This window comes from Bufo bufo, chromosome 4 (genome assembly GCF_905171765.1).
Source record: "Bufo bufo chromosome 4, aBufBuf1.1, whole genome shotgun sequence".
Taxonomy (NCBI): Eukaryota; Metazoa; Chordata; class Amphibia; order Anura; family Bufonidae; genus Bufo; species Bufo bufo.
In genome coordinates, this window is record NC_053392.1 from 451829968 (window position 1) to 451851993 (window position 22026).

Here is a 22026-nt window from a genome sequence, read left to right on the forward strand (position 1 = left end):
ACCACAGTGTTTATCGATTCGTGTTTATTTGAGAAGGCATAATATTTAAAGTGGGCAGCACGGTGGCTCAGTGGTTAGCACTGGTGCCTTGCAGCACTGGGGTCCTAGCTTCGAATCAGACCAAGGACAACATCTGCATGGTGTTTGTATGTTCTCCCCATGTTTGCGTGGGTTTCTTTCAGGTACTCCGATTACCTCCCACACTCCAAAGACATACTGATAGGGAACTTCAATTGTGAGCCCCATTGGAAACAGCTTGATGCTAATGTCTGTAAAGAGCAGCGGAATATAGTAGCGCTATATAAGCGCATAAAATATATAAGTGCATATATATATATATATATAAAATAATATATATTGTAGGAAGGCGCAAGGGTCCGTCATTGACGGTAGGTATGTTTCACTGAGATGCCTGGCCTCGGTGAGGTAAGAGCCGCTAATTGCATGTGTCCGCGGCAGCTAGTGGTGGCTGACATGGTTTTGCTATTTAGTATGGCTGCAAAGCAGATTCGGGCCGGCTCTTACTGGGAGCAGCCAAAGTGCAGGGTGCTCCCCACATTCCAGGCCGGGTCTTGGTTTGGGCTATAAAACACAGGCAGCACTGTCAGGTGGGGTGGATTATCCTCCGTCTGACAGGGAAGCCGTTTTTTCCTTGGCAGCCTCCGTCAAGGGTACCTGCCAGTACCCTTTGGTGAGGTCCAACAAAAAAATACAGGGCTTGGCTTAACTTCTCAATAAGCTCATCTACTCAGGGCATGGGATATGCGTCAAACTTGTACACCTCATTCAGTTTGCGGAAGTCGTTACTGAACCGCAATGTCCCATCCGGCTTGGGTATTAAGACTATCGGACTGGCCCATTCACTTTTCGACTCCTCGATGACACCTAGCTGGAGCATTAGCTGCAGTTCTTCCGCGATGGCTTGTCGCCGGTACGGTTTTGACCAGACTTTTGCCTGAGGCTCAGTGATTATGTCATGCCAGATTATGGACGTGCGTCCAGGGAGGTACGAGAACACATCAGTATTCCGACTAATGAACTCCCTGGCTTCCTGAGCCTGTTTAGAGGAGAGGCTGTCAGCAATTTTCACTGTGGAAGCCACTTCCCTTGCTACAGAGGGGCCGAAACTGCTTCCCCTAAAAACCCTGGTCGTGGGCTGTATTTTGTACAGGTGTCCCAATCTCTCCATGGTTTGAGCAGATTCACATGGAACACCTGCTCCGGCTTTCGCCTCCCTGGCTGGTGTACCTTGTAATCTACCTCTCCAATTTTTTCAAGTACCTCGTAGGGCCACTGCCACCTAGCTAGGAACTTACTGTCTACGGTCGGTACCAGAACCAACACCCGATCACCCGGGTTAAAGCTCCGGACCCGAGCCCGCCGATTATAGACCCTACTCTGGGCTCACTGTGCTGCCTCCATATGCTCCCTAACCAGAGGTAACACTGTTTCCATCCGTCCTTGCATCTGGGTTATGTATTCAACAACACTTTTGTGCGGTGTGGGTTGTTGTTCCCACGCCTCTTTGGCCACATTCAACAGACCGCGAGGGTGTCTGCCGTATAGCAGTTCGAAGTGTGAGAATCCAGTAGAGGCCTGGGGAAGAAGAAGGTCCCAATCCCTCCCATCCTTAGACACCGCTCTTTTTAACATGTTTGTTAATGTTTGATTAAACCTCTCTACCAGGCCATCCCTTTGTGGATGATACACGGACGTCCGTAACGGTTTTATGTGGAACAACTTACAGAGTTCACTCATGACCTTGGACATAAATGGGGGCCCTTGGTCAGTCAGACCGCCTCTGGGTACAGAGTAGCATAGTCGAGGATGACCAATATGTGTAGGTGCCCTCTAGCAGACCTAGGTACTGGGCCTATGATATTCATAACAATCCGCTCGAATGGAACCTCAATAATTGGAAGAGGGATCAGAGGACTATGGAAATGTGGCTGGGGGCTGGTTATCTGGCAAGTTAGGCAATACTTTTCCACCTCTCTGAACACACTAGGCCAGTAGAACTGCTGTAGAATCCGATCCTTAGTTTTTTTCTGCTGGCCCAGGTGTCCCCCAAGAACAAGTTGGTGGGCTAACTTCAACACGAGCTTGCGATATGCCTTGGGCACCACCAGCTGTTCAATATGCTCACCCCGTAGTTGATTTACCCGGTATAGCATCTCCTGTTGAACCACAAAACGGGGAAACAGACTCGGCCCCCGGTTGTTGCAGCTCATCCTCAACTTCTACCACATTCTCCCAGGCTCGAGATAGAGTCGGGTTCTGGTGCTGTACCAAAATTATCTCTGGAGACGTTGAGGTCTGCCAACGCCGGCGGTAAGTCCTCCACGTCTCTCACCATCACACTTAGCGGGGTTGTCTCCCCTCTTCCACCGAAGTGGCAGTTGCCCCTACCGCTGGCCCAGGTTCCCAGGGTTCTGGTCTCCCCCCTGAGCCAGGCCACTGCGCTAGGGTTACGTCTGTCTCCAGGGTGTCGGTAACTTTCGTATCCGGCCATAGTGCCGGGAAAGTCTCTCCCAATTATGAGTTCATACTGTAATTTTGTGGCGACGGCCACATCATGAGTCCACCTGCCGGCCACCGTTGATAGAGAGACCAGGAAGGTGGGATAGTCCTTTAAGTCTCCATGAAAACACTACACTGACCTTTCGGCCAGTATACTCGGCGGGCCGTACCAGGGCAGCTCTTACCAGGGACACCAGGCTCCCTGAATCCAGCAGAGCCACTAACCAGAGTGTCCCCCACTTCCATCTGGCACAGGTGGCTATTGTCTATAGTCTCTGAGGTTCCTGTGGCACACAACTTCCTGGCATATAATGAGTGGCGGTAGCCATAGTTGGGGTCCATGGGTTCACCCCGATGGGGACAGTCGGCCCTTATGTGTCCAGGCTCCTGACATCACCAGCAGACCACCGGGGCTAGGTCTACAGAGGGGCATAATTTAGTTGGCACCGGCCACCGGGTCTGGGGTGGAGATTTCCGGGGTTTGAATGGCCCCCTCCCAAAAGAACCCCCAGTGTAGATTTCTGGTGGCCTCGTAGAGCTCCACCAGGTCGACCATCTCCAAGGCATTACCCGGAGACACCTGGCCAATCCAGTGCTGGAGAGGGTACAGCAAAGCCCTCCAGAACACATACCCCAAGAAACGGTCCAGCATAGCGGTGGGGATCAGTACGTCAGGCTGCAGCCATTTTTGCAAACAGTGTAACAGGTTATAATACTGCGGTCTGGCGGGTTCAACTGGGTTAAATTCCCACTGATGCACTCGCTGGGCCCGGACCAACACATTCACCCCCAGTCTCGCCAGGATCACACCTTTTACGGTCAGGTAGTCGGCAGCTTGATCATCGGGCAGATCGAAAAAACTTGCTAGGGTCCAGACGCCAGGAACGTCGCAACGACCTCAGCCCACTTATTGGGACACAAACTCGGAAAGCGGGGACCCTCACCTGATATTGAGAGCGGGAAAGGCGGTTATGCGGGGACAAATTATGACCTTCACCATGGGGTTAAGAAAAACCATCCAATCTAAAATCCAGGAACTATCAAAAGCATTACGGGCAACCTATACACAATTTCGTGCAAACCCATCTCCACTAAATAGACAACAATGGATGGTAACTAAAGCAAACTATGAAAGGTGGCTAAAACAGAAAGAAGAATATTATGGCCTAAAAAGAGAAGCTCATTTATTTAAATTTGGGAACAAATCGGGTAAACTCTTGGCGAACCTGGCTAAAGGTCAAAGATGCACATCCACAATACCCACCCTAAAAAATTCAAAAGGGACAGTGTGTCACAACCCCAAAGAGATAGTAGGGATTTTACGCGACTTTTATAAAGCCCTATATGCGAACACAAACCAAGAAATTAATAGAGATAATGCGAACGAATATCTCTCACTGTTAACGCAAATATCGGAAGAGGACATGACAAAACTTAACCAACCCGTTACAGAGATGGAAGTTTTAAATGTCATGCGTTCATCTAAGAATGGTAAAACCCCAGGCCCAGATGGCTATACCAATGAATTCTATAAAATATTGGCCCCTAAAATAGCCCCCACACTCAACTCTATATAACCAAATGTTGAAAGGGCTCCCAATACCTGCAGATATGAACACAGCGTATATAAAGGTATTACCGAAACCAGGAAGAGACGGTACTCTACCGTCCGATCTCACTAATTGACAACAACATAAAATACTTATCGAAAATAATGGCGGACAGGCTGTCAAAAATCATGCCTAAGTTGGTGTCATGTCATCAAACAGAGTTTATAGCGGGAAGATCAGCAGTATACAATATTAGAAAAGTATTAGCAATCTTAGATGCCATAAAGATAACACCAAATATGTACCCAGCCCCAGCATTATTAGCAATAGACTTTCGACAATGTAAATTGGGGGTGGCTCAACAAGGTACTAGATTCCATGAAATTTATGGGACCATTCAGAACATATATCTCGTCCCTATATAAAGATCCCACAGCTAGAATACATATACCTGGGTACTTATCACAACCTTTCCAACTGCAGAAAGGCACCAGGCAAGGCTGCCCGCTATCACCGCTGCTTTTCAACCTAGCCCTAGAACCGCTTTCCAGGAAGCTAGCAAAGACCAGAGTTACCTCAGGGATCAGAATAGGAGAGATTGTGCTGACGATTTACTACTATTTTTATCCCAACCCCGAGTGGACTTGCCCAAAGTCTTTGAACTCTTAACACAGTTCGGTAAGCTTTCAGGTTTTAAAATAAACCCGACCAAATGTGAGTTACTAGACTTATCCCCAACTAAAAACCGCAATAATCTCCCACTGGAGGTTTGTCCAGTGACTGTCGCACCACTTTCAATAAAATATCTGGGAATCCGAATAGGGAAAACCCCGGATCAACTTTATTTCTTAAATTATTCCCCGCTATTCAGTAAGATAATAGCAGAACTTAGGATGTGGAAAAACCTACCCTTATCATTCTTGGGCCGCTGCCACCTTATAAAAATGATGTTTTAGCAAATTATTATATCCAATGCAAACACTACCAATCCTAATTAAACATACAGACATCCAGAACCTCAACAAAGAATTTAGAAGGTTCATATGGCAAGGAAAAAAAAATCAACGATATCTCTTAACAAGTTCACTAGGACAAGAGGCAATGGGGGAGTTGGCATGCCAGACATTAGGAGGTACAATTTAGCGGGATTGATGAGGCATAGTATAGACTGGCTAAAAGACACATGACACTATTCAGTACTATCCATTGAGGCAGAAATGGTCAAACCCTGGAGTTTGAATGCCATATTACACACGAAATACTCAGAAATTCCAAGAGAGGTCAAACTAAGTATATTGCTGAGAGATACCATTGCTGCGTGGAAAGTGGTTAGACAATTATTCCACCTACCGGTACGTTTATCAAAATACATGAAAATATGGACTCACACAGAATTTAGTGCGTTCGCAATAAACAAGCAATTTATTTGATGGAGGAATATAGGGATAAGGGAAGTAAAACACCTATGGCACAAAGTGGAAAACAGATAAATGAACTTTGAGGAGATCCAGACATTATACAATATCCCAAGCTCCCATTTTTTAGCTTTTCACCAACCGCTAGCTTTCTTGAAATCCAGAGTGCAAGATATTTCAAAAGAAAAGAAGACCAACCCTTTTGATACCTTAGAAGGATCAAATAACTCAATATCTTCCCTAGCCCAAATATATGGGGTGATGAACGAGGTAATATCCCGGAGGGGAGACGCTGCACTGTTCCAGGGTTGGCTTCGCAAATTTCCAGAGCTAGACCTTCCCGGAGACATAGTGGAAGGATGGGGAAAGGTGTGCAAATGGGTAGGCAACGAAATATGGAGAGAGACTCAATATAAAATAATGCACAAAGCAATATATGGCTTCCATACCCCCAGAGACCCAATGAAAATAATCGCGGGCAGGATCACACACTGTCCAAAATGTAAATTATCAAATACAGATGTTCTGCATGGTCTGTGGTCTTGCCCGAAGGTGAAGGAATTCTGGGAGAGCTTCGTACATGAAATCAAACACAAAATGGGGGTGACACTCCCTTTAAATCCAACATTTTTATTCCACAAACAAACAGAAACAGCTAAGGCAAAATTTCCCCCAGTGATACATGTGGTAATTTTAGCAGCCAAGAGAGTGATACATGTGGTAATTTTAGCAGCCAAGAGGAGCCTTCTAAGGCACTGGTTGCTGGGAAATACCCCCCTGTTTCAGAAACTTTTCAAGACATTAAAAAATGTCTAAACTTGGAGAAAATTGAAGCAGAATACAAAAATCCAAACTAACGAAATCTTTTTTTGGGAAATAGAGGCCATACATTTCAGCTTTTTTCACGATAGAGGAAAGACTGGAAGTGGTGCGGCCATTCCTACATACGGAATGGTTTTTGAAACTGAACCCATCAGATCCCTGGCACTTTTTGCTCTTACAATAAGAATACCATTAGTTTCTTGAAATTTGTGATATGTGGACCTCAGTGTCCTGGTGTAAGGATCGCGATATATACATACACCAAAGGGGGAGGAAGGGTAGCATGGACGGGGGGGGGGGGGGGGGGGAGTTTATGGAAAGTTCTCCACAATGTTTATTAAAATATTCATTTAAAGGTATGTGATGTACTTGTGGCAAAACCGAAATAAAAACAAATGGTTTAAAAAAATAAAATCTATTAAACCATATCTTACCGTTATGCAGCACATAATAAAATTACACACTATACATACTACTATATATGCACTAAAGATGTACTATATATACAGTATGTATAGTAGATACCGCGCATGTAGAGTATATATATATATATATATATATATATATATATATATATATATACACACACACACACCATACAATGTACATATCCTATATGAATGAATGAATGAATGAATGAATGTATGTATGTATGTATCCTGCATATAGTACATATATAGTAGTATATGTGCAGGAGATCTATGATATATTCTTGTATATATTTCCTATACAGACAGGCATTCAGGTGGACGGGAGGACTGGCGGGCAGGCAAGTTTCCCAAGCCTGATCAGTTGCTTTGTCTTTCATGGGCGCAGGAGAATCTTCCTGTCTGTAAGCAGATTGTGGTGGAGCGGCAGTGAGATATACAAATATACACTGCAGGATTACCCCCTAGTAACATACACATCTCTATCTTGTTAGGCCACTCCGCAGCCGAAAGATTGCAAAAATGAAGGTAAAAATCAACTTCTGTTTGCTGTAGGGGTGGGAGGGACGTTGACACCAGAAGGTGTCCATATCCTTTAACCTCTTACAGACACAGGGAGTATCAGAAACTTCAAAATGTTTTTTTTTTTTTTTATGTTTTAAAAATAGTACCAATCAAACGGTCACCTCATCCCACAAAAAACGAGCCCCTACATGAGACAATGGCCCAAAAAATAAAACTATGGCTCTCAGACTGCTTCAAAAATGCTTTATGTTAAACGTAAAAAATAATTTTAAAAAAAGTAGACATTAGGTATCACCGCGTCTGTAAGAACCTGCTCTATAAAAATACCACATGACCTAACCCCTCAGATGAACCCTGTGAAAAAAATTTAATAGCAAGCGTTCAAAAATGCCAATCTAACAGTCATCTCATCCCGCAAGAATGATACCGAACCTGAGACAATCGCCTAAAAACTGAAAAAAAAACTATGGCTCTCAGACTATGGAGCCAGGATCAAAAATGATATTGTGTAAAACCTAAATAAATGGTATACATATCATTAGGTAAGAACCTGCTCTATAAAAATAGCACATGATCTAAACTGTCAGATGAATGTTGTAAAAAATTAAAACTGTGCCAAAACAGTAATTTTTGGGCAAGTTTTCCATTTTAATCTTTTTCCCCGTAACAAAGCAAGGGTTAACAGCCAAACAAAACTAAATATTTATTGCCCTGATTCTCTAGTTTACAGAAATGCCCCATATGTGGTCGTAAACTGCTGTATGGCCACACGGCAGGGTGCAGAAGGAAAGGAACGCCATATGGTTTTCGGAAGGCAGTTTTTGCTGGACTGTTTTTTTTTTACACCATGTCCCATTTGAAGCCCCCCTGATGCACGCCTAGAGTAGAAACTGCAAAAAGTGACCCCATTTAAGAAACTACACCCCTCAAAGTAACCAAAACTGATTTTACAAACTTTGTTAACCCTTTAAGTGTTCCACAAGTTAATGGCAAATTGAGATGAAATTTCAGAATTTCTATTTTTTGTTACTTTGCCTCACAAAAAGTGTAATATAGAGCAACCAAAAATCATATGTACCCTAAAATAGTACCAACAAAAAACTGCCACCTTATTCTGTAGTTTTCAAAATGGGGTCACTTTTTTGGGAGTTTCTACTCTAGGGTTGCATCAGGGGGCTTCAAATGGAACATGGTGTCTAAAAACCAATGCAGCAAAATCTGCCTTCCAAAAACCAAATAGCGTTCCTTTCCTTCTGCGCCCTGCTGTGTGCCCGTAGAGAAGTTTAAGACCACATATGGGGTGTTTCTATAAACTACAGAATCAGGGCAATAAATATAGGGTTTTGTTTGGCTGTTAACCCTTGCTTTGTTACTGGAAAAAATGGATTAAAATGGAAAATTTGCCAAAAAATTGAAAGTCTCAAATTTCATCTCCATTTGCCAATAACTCTTGTGGAAAACCTAAAGGGTTAACAAAGTTGGTAAAGATCAGTTTTGAATACCTTGAAGGGTGTAGTTTCCAAAATGGGGTCATTTACTTTTATTTTTTGGGGATGTTAGAAGGCTGACTGTACTCCAAAAAAAGTATTCAAAATAACATTTAGGCTAGTTTTACACTAGCGCTAAAACTGCCGGACTGTTCTGCTTGAGATCATCATATCCGACATAGCCAGATCCTACCTTTCCCCACTGGAGGCCATAGACTATAATGGGACCCGGCGGTAGAGCCAAGATGCGGTCGGACAAAAAAAACTTTACTTGCAGAAGTATTTGTCCTGCTGAACTCAGTCACTAATGCCGGAAACATGCGGGATCCCCAACTGGGTCCAATTATAGTCAATGGGGCCTGGCAGCGGTCCGGCCCTTTCTGGCTATGCGCGATACAATGAACTCCGGCAGGCTCTGTTGGAAGATTTTCGTGCTAGTGTGAAACTAGCCTTACAAAGATTGTAAAACTCTTAGGCCTCTTTCACACAAGCTTGTCCGGATAAGGTCCGGATGCGTTGCGGCAAACCCGCGCGAGTAGGTACGCAATTGCAGTCAGTTTTGACTGCGATTGCGTTCCGTTGTTCAGTTTTTATCGCGCGGGTGCAATGCGTTTTGCACGCGCGGGATAAAAAACTGAATGTGGTACCCAGACCTGAATTGGGATCAAGGTTGTGTAGATATGCATAGTACAATAGGGCTTGAGGGGTTAAAAAAAAATAAAAAAATAATTGAACTCACCTTAATCCACTTGTTCCGCAGCCGGCATCTCTTCTGTCTTGTTATGTGAGGAATAGGACCTTTGATGACGTCACTACGCTCATCACATGGTCCGTCACATGATCTTTTACCATGGTGATGGATCATGTGACGGACCATGTGATGAACGTAGTGACGTCAAAGGTCCTATTCTTCACAGAACAAGACAGAAGAGATGCCGGCTGCGCGAACAAGTGGATTAAGGAGAGTTAAATTATTATTATTATTTTTTTTTAACCCCCTCAAGCCCTATTGTACTATGCATTCTGTATTCAGAAAAGAATTTTTAGAGCCACAATTATAATTTTTTTATCAGTTGAACTGTGTGAAGACTTGGTGATTTTGCTAGACAAAATGTAGATTTCTTGCCTTAGTAAGTAATGTGGTCAAGAATTGCAAGTCTATCAGGGGTTTTTGTTTTGCGGCGGGGGGGGGGGGGGGGGAGTTGGTGTTATGTGGGTGGTGTTCATTGTTCAGTATAAATTACATGTTTGTTTTATTCTGTGGGTGGATACAATTATGGGGATATCAAATTGACACGGTTTTCTTATTCCCTTTTTTATTAAAAATCATGAGCCACCAGACAGGTGAGTCAAACAGCACCAGATTAGCATGGACCTACTGTTCACTCTCATAGGCCTTAGCCTTTTAGGCCTGGAGCCTATGAGGCCAAATAATGGCACAGGGGGTCACATATGACCCGCTGCTCCAGGTGTCAGACACTTAATGACAATGCTACGTCTGCATGCATCCTGGCTCAAGTGACGTCATTGTGCTGCCTGCAACGGGACGTAGGGAATTCAGGCTTAAAGGATATGCGATGTGGAGGTAAGTACTTTTTTTTCTTTCCCAGCACCAGTAGTGATATTATAGTAATACATTGGGCACTGCTGGGGGACATTATAATACAAGGGGCACTGCAGGGAGTGGTACAGAGGGATTAATGATAAATGAAGGAGGCACTACCGGGTGGCACTAAACATATTGAGGGCACTACAGGGGGCAATTCTAAATACTGGTGGCAGTAAATCTGGTGGCACTACTGGGGGGCATTTTAAGTATTGGGGCACCTAATGGTTCATTATAAATAGTGAAGGCACTAAAGGGGGGCCATTATAAATACTAGTGGCACTACAAGGAGACATAACTGCATTATTAATACTGGGGGTACCTTGAAAGTAGGGGTGGGCGGTATAGGCGATATGCAATATAAATTTGGGCCACAATATGGATTTTCGCCATATCGCCGGACCGCGATATGATTGCGCTCTCTGCGCGCACCATTTTCTCCTGATGAGCCGGCCGGCACAGTGGGGGGAGAAGGAGGGAGTCCCTCCCTCCCCACTGTGCGCGGCTGCCGCTGAACACCAATGAGGACAGAGTAGGAGGAGGAGGGGAGGGACTGTGGCCACTGCACCACCAATGAATGTGCCGGCCATATCCCACAGGGTCCCCCTTCCCCCCCCCCCACCATCATTAGTGGCAGTTCCGATCGGAGTCCCAGCAGTGTAATGCTGGGGCTCAGATCGGTTACCATGGCAGCCAGGAGTCACGCTACTGAAGTCCTGGCTGCGATGGTATGTTAGTGAGTAGCATTATACTCACGTGCGCCGTGGCCGCCGGGCGCTCCCTCTTCTGTCTGTGCCGCACAGACCTATGAGAAGGAGCGCCCGGCGGCCACAGCGCACGTGAGTATAATGCTGCTCACCATACCATCGCAGCCAGGACTTCAGTAGCGTCCTGGCTGCCATGGTAACCGATCGGAGCCCCAGCATTACACTGCTGGGACTCAGATCGGAACTGCCCACTGCCACCAATGATGGGGGGGGGGGGGGGGGGGGGGGACCCTGTGGCCACTGCCACCAATGATTAATACTGGGGAGGGAGGGAGGGGGGTGGGTTTGAGTTACTAGAGGGGGCACATCAGAGGCTGGGGGGGGCACATCAGAGGCTGGGGGGGGCACATCAGAGGCTGGGGGGGGGCACATCAGAGGCTGGGGGGGCACATCAGAGGCTGGGGGGGGGCACATCAGAGGCTGGGGGGGGGCACATCAGAGGCTGGGGGGGGGCACATCAGAGGCTGGGGGGGGGCACATCAGAGGCTGGGGGGGGCACATCAGAGGCTGGGGGGGGCACATCAGAGGCTGGGGGGGCACATCAGAGGCTGGGGGGGGCACATCAGAGGCTGGGGGGGGGCACATCAGAGGCTGGGGGGGCACATCAGAGGCTGGGGGGGCACATCAGAGGCTGGGGGGGCACATCAGAAGCTGGGGGGGCACATCAGAGGCTGGGGGGGCACATCAGAGGCTGGGGGGGGCACATCAGAGGCTGGGGGGGCACATCAGAGGCTGGGGGGGCACATCAGAGGCTGGGGGGGGGCACATCAGAGGCTGCACAAAGCACAGGACAGCAGGGAGAGTGTAAAGTCCTATTCACCCCAATAGAGCTCTATTAGGGTGAATATGACAAGGGTTCTAGCCCTTAAGGAGGCTAATAGTTATTAAATAAAAAGAAAAAAAAAAAAAAAAAAAAAAAAAAAAAAAAGTTTAAACCCCCCCCCCCATATAGAAAACAATATAATCGCAAAATATATCGCATATCGCACATGCTTAAAATTAGATCGCAATATAGATTTTAGGCCATATCGCCAGCCCCTACTTGAAAGTATTATTATTGGGCACAATATGAAGGGCATTGCTACTAATGGGGAACTCTTAGGGAGTGTTATCACTATTGGGGGTACTGTGGGAGGCACTATTACTAATGAGAGCACTTTGGGAGAGAAATATTAATATTGGTAGGACTCTGGGGAGCACTGTGGGGACTTTCTATATGGCACTGTTATTTCATAAGTATAGTATTTGGGGCACAGTATTGTAGGTAGCATCATGATTAAACTGTTGGGAAACCAGGAGGGGAAGGGTGATAGAAAATTATAGAAGAATCGAGGATGTCTGCAAACAGTCATGATGGTCTGGACTGAAGATGAGAAAAAGAGAACGTCAACAGAAGAGTCATCACTGCATGTAAGAGGTATGTCGTGCTGTATGTAATGTCCAATCACAATTATGGCTTTAGCAGTAGAGCTGGGGAAGAGGGGTTAGACTGAGAATTTGGAACGGGATGCCTTTTTAATTTTCACCTCAGGCATCAGAAAAGGTAGAACTGGTCGACATGAATCATGAATATTGCCAGTATTCTAGATACTATGCATACTACAGAGTTTTCCTCATCCCTTTAATCCCCAAAGCAGTAGATCCACGGCACTGTAGACCGTGTGGTGCTGCACTTTGCTGGCAGCCAATGGTATGATCCACAGCCCTGCTCCCTATGCTACAGATTATGATAGTCTTGCTCCTAGAGACCTGGACATCAACATCATAGGTTAGTACTGCAGGGATGCACCATTAATCTACAGTGTACAAAACGATTAATCTTGGAACAATATATGTATTATGTATGTTAGTGCTGTATGGCACTACATCTGACCACAATATAAAACTGTACATAACTGAAAACGGCAAAAATATAAAATACAGAACGTTTTGCCATTTAGGTGTTTCTCTGATATTTTAAACCCAAAGTATGTCTGAGACAACTACAACGTATAAATGAGTCAACATGTATAAAAAAATAAATATAAAAAGGACAAATCAAAGCTCTGTGGTTCTGTTACTATATAGCAATACAAACTGAAGATATTAATGTGGGTGTTACATACCTCTTTGACACAGTGGTTCCAAAAATTCCTGCAAACCATTAGGAATGTTTCGAACTACATCACAAGAATAACCATCTTCAGGCAACAGGAAAGGCAGCTGTAGGTCTGGATCTTCCTCCAACTGAACTTCTCGTCCATCACTGCGAGCCAATTCATCAGCAGTATTTTCAGCTACTGATCTGACATGCTCTATTAGCTCCTGCGTGAAATAGGAAATATTGAATATCAGCACACTGTAGTAAGGACTAGACAAGACAATTTCCAGCTTTCACAGTCTTTGATGCAATATCTTTTATAATTACCGTAGGAATAAAAGGTTCATCTGGGGCACAGTGATAATTTGTCAAAAGAGCCTGCAGTTGCAAGGAGTTCAGTTTAAAGCAGGTACTGTTAATGTTGGGGATATCTTGAGGAGTGTACTTGTCCATGGTGAGAAGAGTTGTTGCCTATAAAGTTGGAAAGAAGCATTTAATTTACAAATCAATGTTCCCCCACCCCCCAAAGTACTTGAATGCAGACATAGAATAATATCTGGCTTGTTAAAGAATCAGCGAAGCATTTGATCACTGCCAATGAACCACAATGTAAATACTTTAAGAATGTATTGATGTACATGCATTTGTGTTGTGACTACTGAAAACCTTTGAAGATATGTATTCACACACTCCACTATTGAGGTACTGAAATCAAAAGTCGCATGTCTTGTAAAAGCAAGCAGTCTAATTATTAGCCAGACAATTATGGGTTCATGCTGCTATCGCAATCTCATATTGAGTTGAAAATTTTCTTGGTAAACCTTAGTATGAACCAACTAAGTAGACCCCCTTTTTCATAATTATCATTCACCATTGTACTCTTTTCTTTCTGCCCTCCACCAAGATGAGGGAATGAGGAATATGCTGCCAGATGACACTCTTTAAGCATGTTCCTTGCCCACCCTTCACAACAGAGGCTTTACCTCGCCTGAAACAGATCATCACTGTGAAGGAGATGGGGACATGGTTGAGGTGCTTCAGGAGGAAAATAATCTGATCTGGACTCATTAAAAGAAAATGTATGGGTCATAATGTTCCCTCATGACCAAGTTATTCAATACCTTCATGGCAAGGGAGAGTATCCCAGAGTGCACATTGCAATCTTATTATTACAGTAATCCCTTAAAGTGCTCGTCTAAGGCTACCTTCACACTCGCGTTAGGTGCGGATCCGTCTGGTGTCTGCACAGACGGATCCGCACCTATAATGCAAACTATTGTATCCGTTCAGAACAGATCCGTTTACATTATTAAGAATAAAGTCAAAACTGATCCGTCCTGACTTACATTGAAAGTCAATGGGGGACGGATCAGTTTTCAATTGCACCATATTGTGTCAGTGAAAACAGATCCAGTCCCATTGAATTACATTGTAAGTCAGGACGGATCCGCTTGGCTTCGCATCGCCAGGCGGACACCAAAACGCTGCAGGCAGCGTTTTGGTGTCCGCATCCAGAGCGGAATGGAGGCGGAATGGAGCCAAACTGATGCATTCTGAAAGGATCCTTATCCATTCAGAATGCATTTGGGCTGAACTGATCCGTTTTAAACAGTTTGTGAGATCCCTGAAACGGATCTCACAAACGAATTCAAAACGCCAGTGTGAAAGTAGCCCAACTTCAGCAAATGGCACTTCTTTACAGAAGGTTAATACAAGGCACTTACTAATGTATTGTTATTATCCATATTTCTTCCTTTGCTGGCTGGACAAATTTTTCCATCACATTATACACTGCTCATTTCCATGGTTACGACCACCTTTCATTCCAGCAGCGGTGGTCGTGCTTGCACACTATAGGAAAAAGCACAGCCTACGCATGCTCCCATGGTCCTGGCCACCAGAGAGGCCAGTGCTTTTTATTACAGTGTGCAAGCATGACCACCTCTGATGGATTGCAGGTTAACTATGGAAACGAGCGGTGTACAATTTGTGATGGAAAATTAGTCTACGGACCAGTCACACGTCCGTAGTGTATTGCGGATCCACAATACACCCGGCCGGCACCCCCATAGAACTGCCTATTCTTGTCCAATGTTCTATTCTTTTCGAGAGCCGCGGACCGGAAGATCGGGGCCTCGCTCCGGAAATGCGGATGCGGACCGCACACTGTGCTGTCCGCATCTCTTCCGGCCCAATAGAGAATGAATGAGTCCAGATTCATTCTGCAACGTTGCGGAACAGGTCCGGACCCATTCTACGGACGTGTGAATAGACCCTAAGGAAGAAATATGGATAACAACAATACATTAGTAAGTCCCTTGTATTAACTTTCTACATAATAAATGCCACTTGCTGAAGTGAGACAACCCCTTTAACCCAGAGAAAGATTCCTCTAAGTGCCCCCAGCTACCATGCCATCAGTCTACTGAACTCTGATCTAAAGATTTTTTACCAAGTTACTACCTTTCTAAACAGTTAGCTTACCCATCTGGTTATAAGTCCCAGGTGGGCGCTGTTCATTTTGATCAGATGAGAGATAATACTACATGGGTGGTGGATCCTCTTGATGCTGCTACTAGGGAGGAGGGAGTAGAGGGCCTTCTACTTCTTTTAGATGCAGAAAAGGCCTTCTATCATCTTGATAATTTTTTTTGCGTTTAGCACAGTAAAGCATTTTGGTTCCACCAGTCTTTAAAAGGAAATGTGTCAACAAAAATGTTAAAGGATAACGGTCATGTTATCATTAAGAAATCAATTTTAGCATAATGTTACTGCTGCAGCAGCATTATGCATAAAGCAATCTTTAGTTTCTTCACATACCACCGTTTTCCTTGTTTTCACCTTAGTTACGGCTTTTTAAACATTTACAATATGAGGACCATCTCAAGATGGCTCCTCTGCCAGTTCTCTGAGGCCAAAACTTATTTCCCTCACTTCCCATACACACTTGCTGTAGCCAGCAGCTCACTGCCAGCCAATCAGAGTGGATTACTGAGAGACACGCCTCCTCACTCTGAAGCCTAATTCAGGCATGCAGTGTGAAGGGGCGCCCCTCCGTCTTCTGTTTCCAGGACATTACGTTGGGAGACAGACAAGCCCTAGTAACGATCTTTTAAGGGAGCAGTAGAAAGGGACATTAATTAAACTCTGTTATTATAAGATAATTACAGATCTTTTGACAATCATTGACAGACTAACTTAGGTATACATGCCTAGCTCTAATAAATTAACAAATAAAAAATAAATATATGACAGTTACCCTTTAACTCCCAGTTAAGACCAGATAGTAACACTTTTTTCTAATCTGTTTTTATTTTCCAAATGTAGATTTTTTATTTCCCGAACATTATGATGGGGCTGCCTAAGCTGTTCTTATCAGCATTTACAAAGCATTAAAAAATGTTTTTATTTATGGCAGCTGCATGGGTCAGACACATTGGACAGGAGGGGACCCTATTGACTTACATGGGATAATTGGCGCAAATTATTAGACATCGTGGCCAGTACAAAAACTGCAGGATTTGTGGTTTTAGTTTGAATATAAAAAGTGACATGGAAAATTAAAAATATCAATGCTTTAAAATATGTTAAGCATAAAAAGGTGATGTAAACAGCAGGTCATTTTATGACGACATTCCCTTTAAGCACAAATGTTGGGGGACCTTTACTCTTCCCCAAATGCATAGGTGAAGCACTCCCATGCACACCTCTTTAATCTTATTACACATGATGGAAGCTGTCAGGGTTGCCCACTGTCGCCATAATTGTATGTCTTGAGAATTGAATGGGACTTGCAGTTCTAATTACACTGCACTGTCGCTACAAAAAAGACAACGTAAAGATAATTTTGAAAAGAAAGCAGTGCTCATATAAATGCAGTGACCTCTTCAAACAGCTGATTGGCAGGAGTGACTACAGCAGGACACCCGCTGATCAAATTCTAAAGGAAAGGTCATCAATATTTAGCCACTGCACAACCCCTTTAAGGAACTGCAATCCCTGGATTAAAGCTCTTCTTCATAATTCAATGTTAGGGTGCTGGACCATTGAGCCCCACCAATCTGATACATACAGATGACAAGTTTTTTAAAAACTTGGAAATACTATCTTCAGTTTTGGAGATTTTGTGAAGCTATGTCTAGTGCCACCTAGGCATAAGTAGCATGTATAAACTTTTTTGAAAATGTAAAAACTGGTGGAATTTCTACATAGTTTTAGGTCCCTGGTTTTAGATAATATACAGGTATAATATGATATTTGTCTATTTGTGTATTCAGAAGCATTAAATTGTCCAGAAATTCATTGCAACATAAGGATTAAACCAATAGTCCTTTATTATCTGGTTGTAATCCCACTAATATTGTCACAGTACTTACCTGAACTATTCTGCTAAGGTGACAGTCAGCAGCTAGCTCCAAACCTTGCTTTTCTGCCCATGCCTCTATATGAGCTAGTTGCTGACGAATTATGGCTCCCCAGTAGTGCGAACACAAGCCAGAGTTGGGGTCAGTGACCAGCCGGTTAAATAGCCACATATTGATGAAGTGGAATAGCTGAGAGAAAAGCTGTATAGTTAGGGCCGCATTTACTCGACAACGCCTCAAAAGAGACATTGCTCCTGTCAAAGTATGCAGAACTTCATCTAAAATGACCAAAGAAAAAAAAAAAAAAAGTCAAATTTAATAAAAATAAATAAAAAATATTAGTCAGCTGAAGACTTTTTAAATGTCAGAAATATTTTTTAAACTTTGTGCTTGAAAATGGTTTTAAAGTAATGAGCAATATACTAAAAGTTATTAAAATAACAGGCATCACATCAACAGTATATGACAACCCTACAACAGTTACAGCCCATTTACAAAAATGGCAGACATGAGAAAAAGTACAAAATATGTTACTTCCCGTACCTCAGGGATGGAGGAATGCAGAGAACGCCAGCATCCCAGTCATGTGAAAACATGTTTAAAGTAGCTTACCAACACATTAGTAAGTGATAAATCATACTGCATTTAAACATATTTTACACAATTTTTAATCCCTTGACATGAGAAAATTATATTTACATGTTAGTGGTTACCTTGATTTAAAAGAGTGGGAATAGTGGCTAAAACAGTCTGATAAGTACCGATGTGGTGCTCAACCATCGACACACCCCAAGTCGTGGATGAAATATAAATAATAATAATAAAAATAATAAAAGTAGGTAGGGGGGCAGTCTACTACCTGGAACCAGTTGGACAAAAATAATTGCACAAGTATTGTATAAATATATACATATATAAAATGTATTAAATACAAATTATATAAATAGTATAAACACCCAGTATTCTAACAATAAAAATATAAGAGAAATAATTTTAAAAAAAACATATGGAGTAGCATATATTGTTTATCCCAAAGAAAAGTTTATATAGAAAGTGGAGATAGTATTGTTAATTTTACAATTCTCTCTTAAGAAAATCTGGGAGATATTTCTATGGTATTCAAATAGATAATGTAATTTCTTTAATCCCTTAACGCAAAACGCCGTGCAGGGGACCGGTTGTCCCTGGTAGCCGGGGCCCTGCTGTATTGGCCGACATCACTGTTTACAGCAATGTCGGCGGATTAACCCCTTATATACAGTGGTCCACGTTGACCGCGACATAGAAGTTGTTTCCGGCGGGTAAGTGAGCGCATAGAGTCCATGCACTGCTGTGGCATGGACTCGATGTGTCAGAAGGCAGTGCAGAGTTTGCCCAATGCCTTGCACAGCATTGGGACCTGTCTTCTACGGGTGCCGAGGATGTTTAGGCAACCTGTTAGTGTATGACTCAGTGTCATACACTAACAGGCAATGCATTACAATACAGATTTATTGTAATGCATTGCAGAGGGGATTAGACCCCCAAAAGTCCCAGGGTTGGACAGAAATAAAGTTTTTTTTTTAAAAAGCAAAAAAATTGTAAGTTTCAAATAAAAAAAAATAAAAAAAGCCTTTTTTCCCTGATTTTATATAAAAAAATTAAAAACGCACATATTAGGTAATGCCGCGTCTGTAACAACCGGCTCTATAAATATATCACATGATCCACCCCATCCGATAGACACCATAAAAAATAAAAACGGTCAAAAAAAGCCATTTTTGTCACCTTACATTACTAAAAGTGCAACACCAAGCGATCAAAAAGGCACATGTCCCACAAAATGGTACCAATAAAATAGTCACCTCATTCTGCAAAAAATGAGCCCCTACATAAGAAAATCGCTCAAAAAATAAAAACTATAGCTCTCAGAACATGGACACATTAAAACATAATTGTTTTGTTTCAAAAATGCTATTATTGTGTAAAACAAAGGGTTTCTGTCACCCCACAAAACTCTTTTTTTTTTTTTTTGGATAGTTAGATTCCTCATAGCGCGATATAGGAGAATATAATAGTCTTACTTACTTTCATGCGGCCGATTCTTTATAAAACGAAGTTTTATAATATGTAAATGAGGGCTCTACCAGCAAGTAGGGCGTCTACTTGCTGGTAGCCGCAGCAGAAAACCACCCCCTCGCCGTGTTGATCGACACAGCCAGCCGTGATCTCCTCCTCCGGCCGGCCCTGTCAGTATTTCAAAAATCGCGCGCCTCTGGTCATTCGGCGCAGGCGCTCTGAGATAAGGAGGCTCGTCTCCTCAGCACTCCCTCAGTGCGCCTGCGCCGATGACGTCTTCTCTTTCGGTGATGTCATCAGCGCAGGCGCACTGAGGGAGTGCTGAGGAGACGAGCCTCCTCATCTCAGAACGCCTGCGCCGAATGACCAGAGGCGCGCGATTTTTGAATTACTGACAGGGCCGGCCGGAGGAGGAGATCACGGCTGGCCCTGTCAATCAACACGGCGAGGGGGCGGTTTTCTGCTGCGGCTACCAGCAAGTAGACGCCCTACTTGCTGGTAGAGCCCTCATTTACATATTATAAAACTTCGTTTTATAAAGAATCGGCCGCATGAAAGTAAGTACAGTAAGACTATTATATTCTCCTATATCGCGCTATGAGGAATCTAACTATCCCAAAAAAAAAATGAGTTTTGTGGGGTGACAGAAACCCTTTAAGAAAAAGTATACATATTAGGTATCGCCACGTCCATAATGATCTGCTCTAAAAAAAATGTCACATTACCTAACCCCTCAGGTGAACGCTGTAAAAATAAATAAAAACTGTGCCAAAACAACCAATTTTTTGGTCACCTTGCCCCATAATGTGCCCTTACATCAGTTTACGACCACATGTGGGGCGTTTCTGTAAACCGCAGAATCCGGGTAATAAAAATTGAGTTTTGTTTGGCTGTTAACCCTCGATGTGTTAAAGAAAAAAAAGTGATTAAAATTAAAAATCTGCAGAAAAAAGTGAAATTTAAAAATTTGATCTCCATTTTCCATTTTCTTGTGGAACGCCTAAAGGGTTAACAAAAGTTTGTAAAATCAGTATTAAGTAACTTGAGGGGCGTAGTTTCTACAATGGGGTCATTTATAGAGGTATCCACTATGTAAGCCCCACAAAGTAACTTCAGACCTGAACTGGTCCTTAAAAAGTGGGTGAGAATTGCTTTTAAAATGCTAAGCCTTCTAACATCCTAAAAAAATTATGTACAATGTGTCACGAGAAAACAATCTTTGAATGGCTTGAATAAGTAAAAGTGTTCCAAAGTTATTACCACATAAAGTGAGATGTCAGATTTGCAAAATTAGGCCTGGTCAGGAAGGGGGCAAATGGCCCGGATTTGAAGTGGTTAAGGTGGAAAAAATGGCCCGGTCCTTAAAGGGGTTAAGCACATGTGTGTTAGTGTTGGTATCCAATATAGTTGTTAGTAGTTCAAATCAATCAAACTTCTTGTAATAACAGTCTTCCGGATTTTATTGAGACACCTGAGAGATTAACAATACTATCTCCACCCTCTATATAAAAACTCTTCTTTGGGATAAACAATATGTGCTACTCCACATGTTTTAAAAATTCTCTCTCATATTTTTTGTGTTACAATACTGGGTTGAACTAGCGTTATTATACTATTTATATTATTTGTATTTAATAAATTTGATATATTTATACAATACTTCTGCAAATATTTTTGTCCAACTGGTTCCAGGTAGTAGAGTGCCCCCCTAATTTTATTATCTTAATTTAAAAGCGTTGTCTCACTTCAGCAAATAGCATTTATCATGTAGATAAAGTTTATACAAGGCACTTACTAATGTATTGTGATTGTCCATATTGCCTCATTTGCTGCTTTGATAAATTTTTCATTGCATTATACACTGCTCACTTCCAGGGGTTACGACCACCACTGCAGCACAGATATGAAGAGGCCAGGGCGGCCAACTGCTGGCCACTTCGTATCTGGGGCCACCTGCTGCGCATGTGTGCCTATGCGTGCTCCCATGGTCTTGGCCACTAGAGAAGCCAGCACTTTTTCCTATAGTGTGCAAGCACGACCACCACTGCTGGATTGCAGTGTGGTTGTAACTAGAGATAAGCGAATCTACTTTGGATGAAACATCCGAAGTTGATTTGCATAAAACATTGTTCTAATACTGTACAGAGCAGGAGCTCCGTATAGTATTAGAATGTATTGGCTCTGATGAGCCAAAGTTATTACTTCGAAGTCTTGCGAGACTTCACATAACTTTAGAAATAAATTTATACTGTAAAAAAAAAAACATTTCCCGAACTCTGGTTCGGTTCCATCAGAGCCAATACATTCTAAAACTGTAGGGAGCTTAATAGGAAAATAGCAAAGTTTTCATTGAGTGCAAAAGGTAAACCTTTGCAGTCTATGGTATAAGCAATCCAATGATCAC

At 43.1% G+C, this 22026-nt stretch overlaps 1 protein-coding gene across 11 annotated transcripts in view; it reads right to left on the bottom strand.

The window, feature by feature from the left end:
* AFDN (afadin, adherens junction formation factor) overlaps nt 1-22026 on the bottom strand; it is a 508028-nt gene that overhangs the window by 192947 nt on the left and 293055 nt on the right. For all 11 annotated transcript variants that reach the window (XM_040429419.1, XM_040429420.1, XM_040429421.1 and 8 more), the window contains 3 exons: nt 17577-17842; nt 13528-13671; nt 13226-13424 (listed from right to left, as the gene is read on the bottom strand). In XM_040429419.1, the coding sequence (XP_040285353.1) occupies nt 13226-13424; nt 13528-13671; nt 17577-17842 (609 nt within the window). The remainder of the gene's footprint in view (nt 1-13225; nt 13425-13527; nt 13672-17576; nt 17843-22026) is intronic.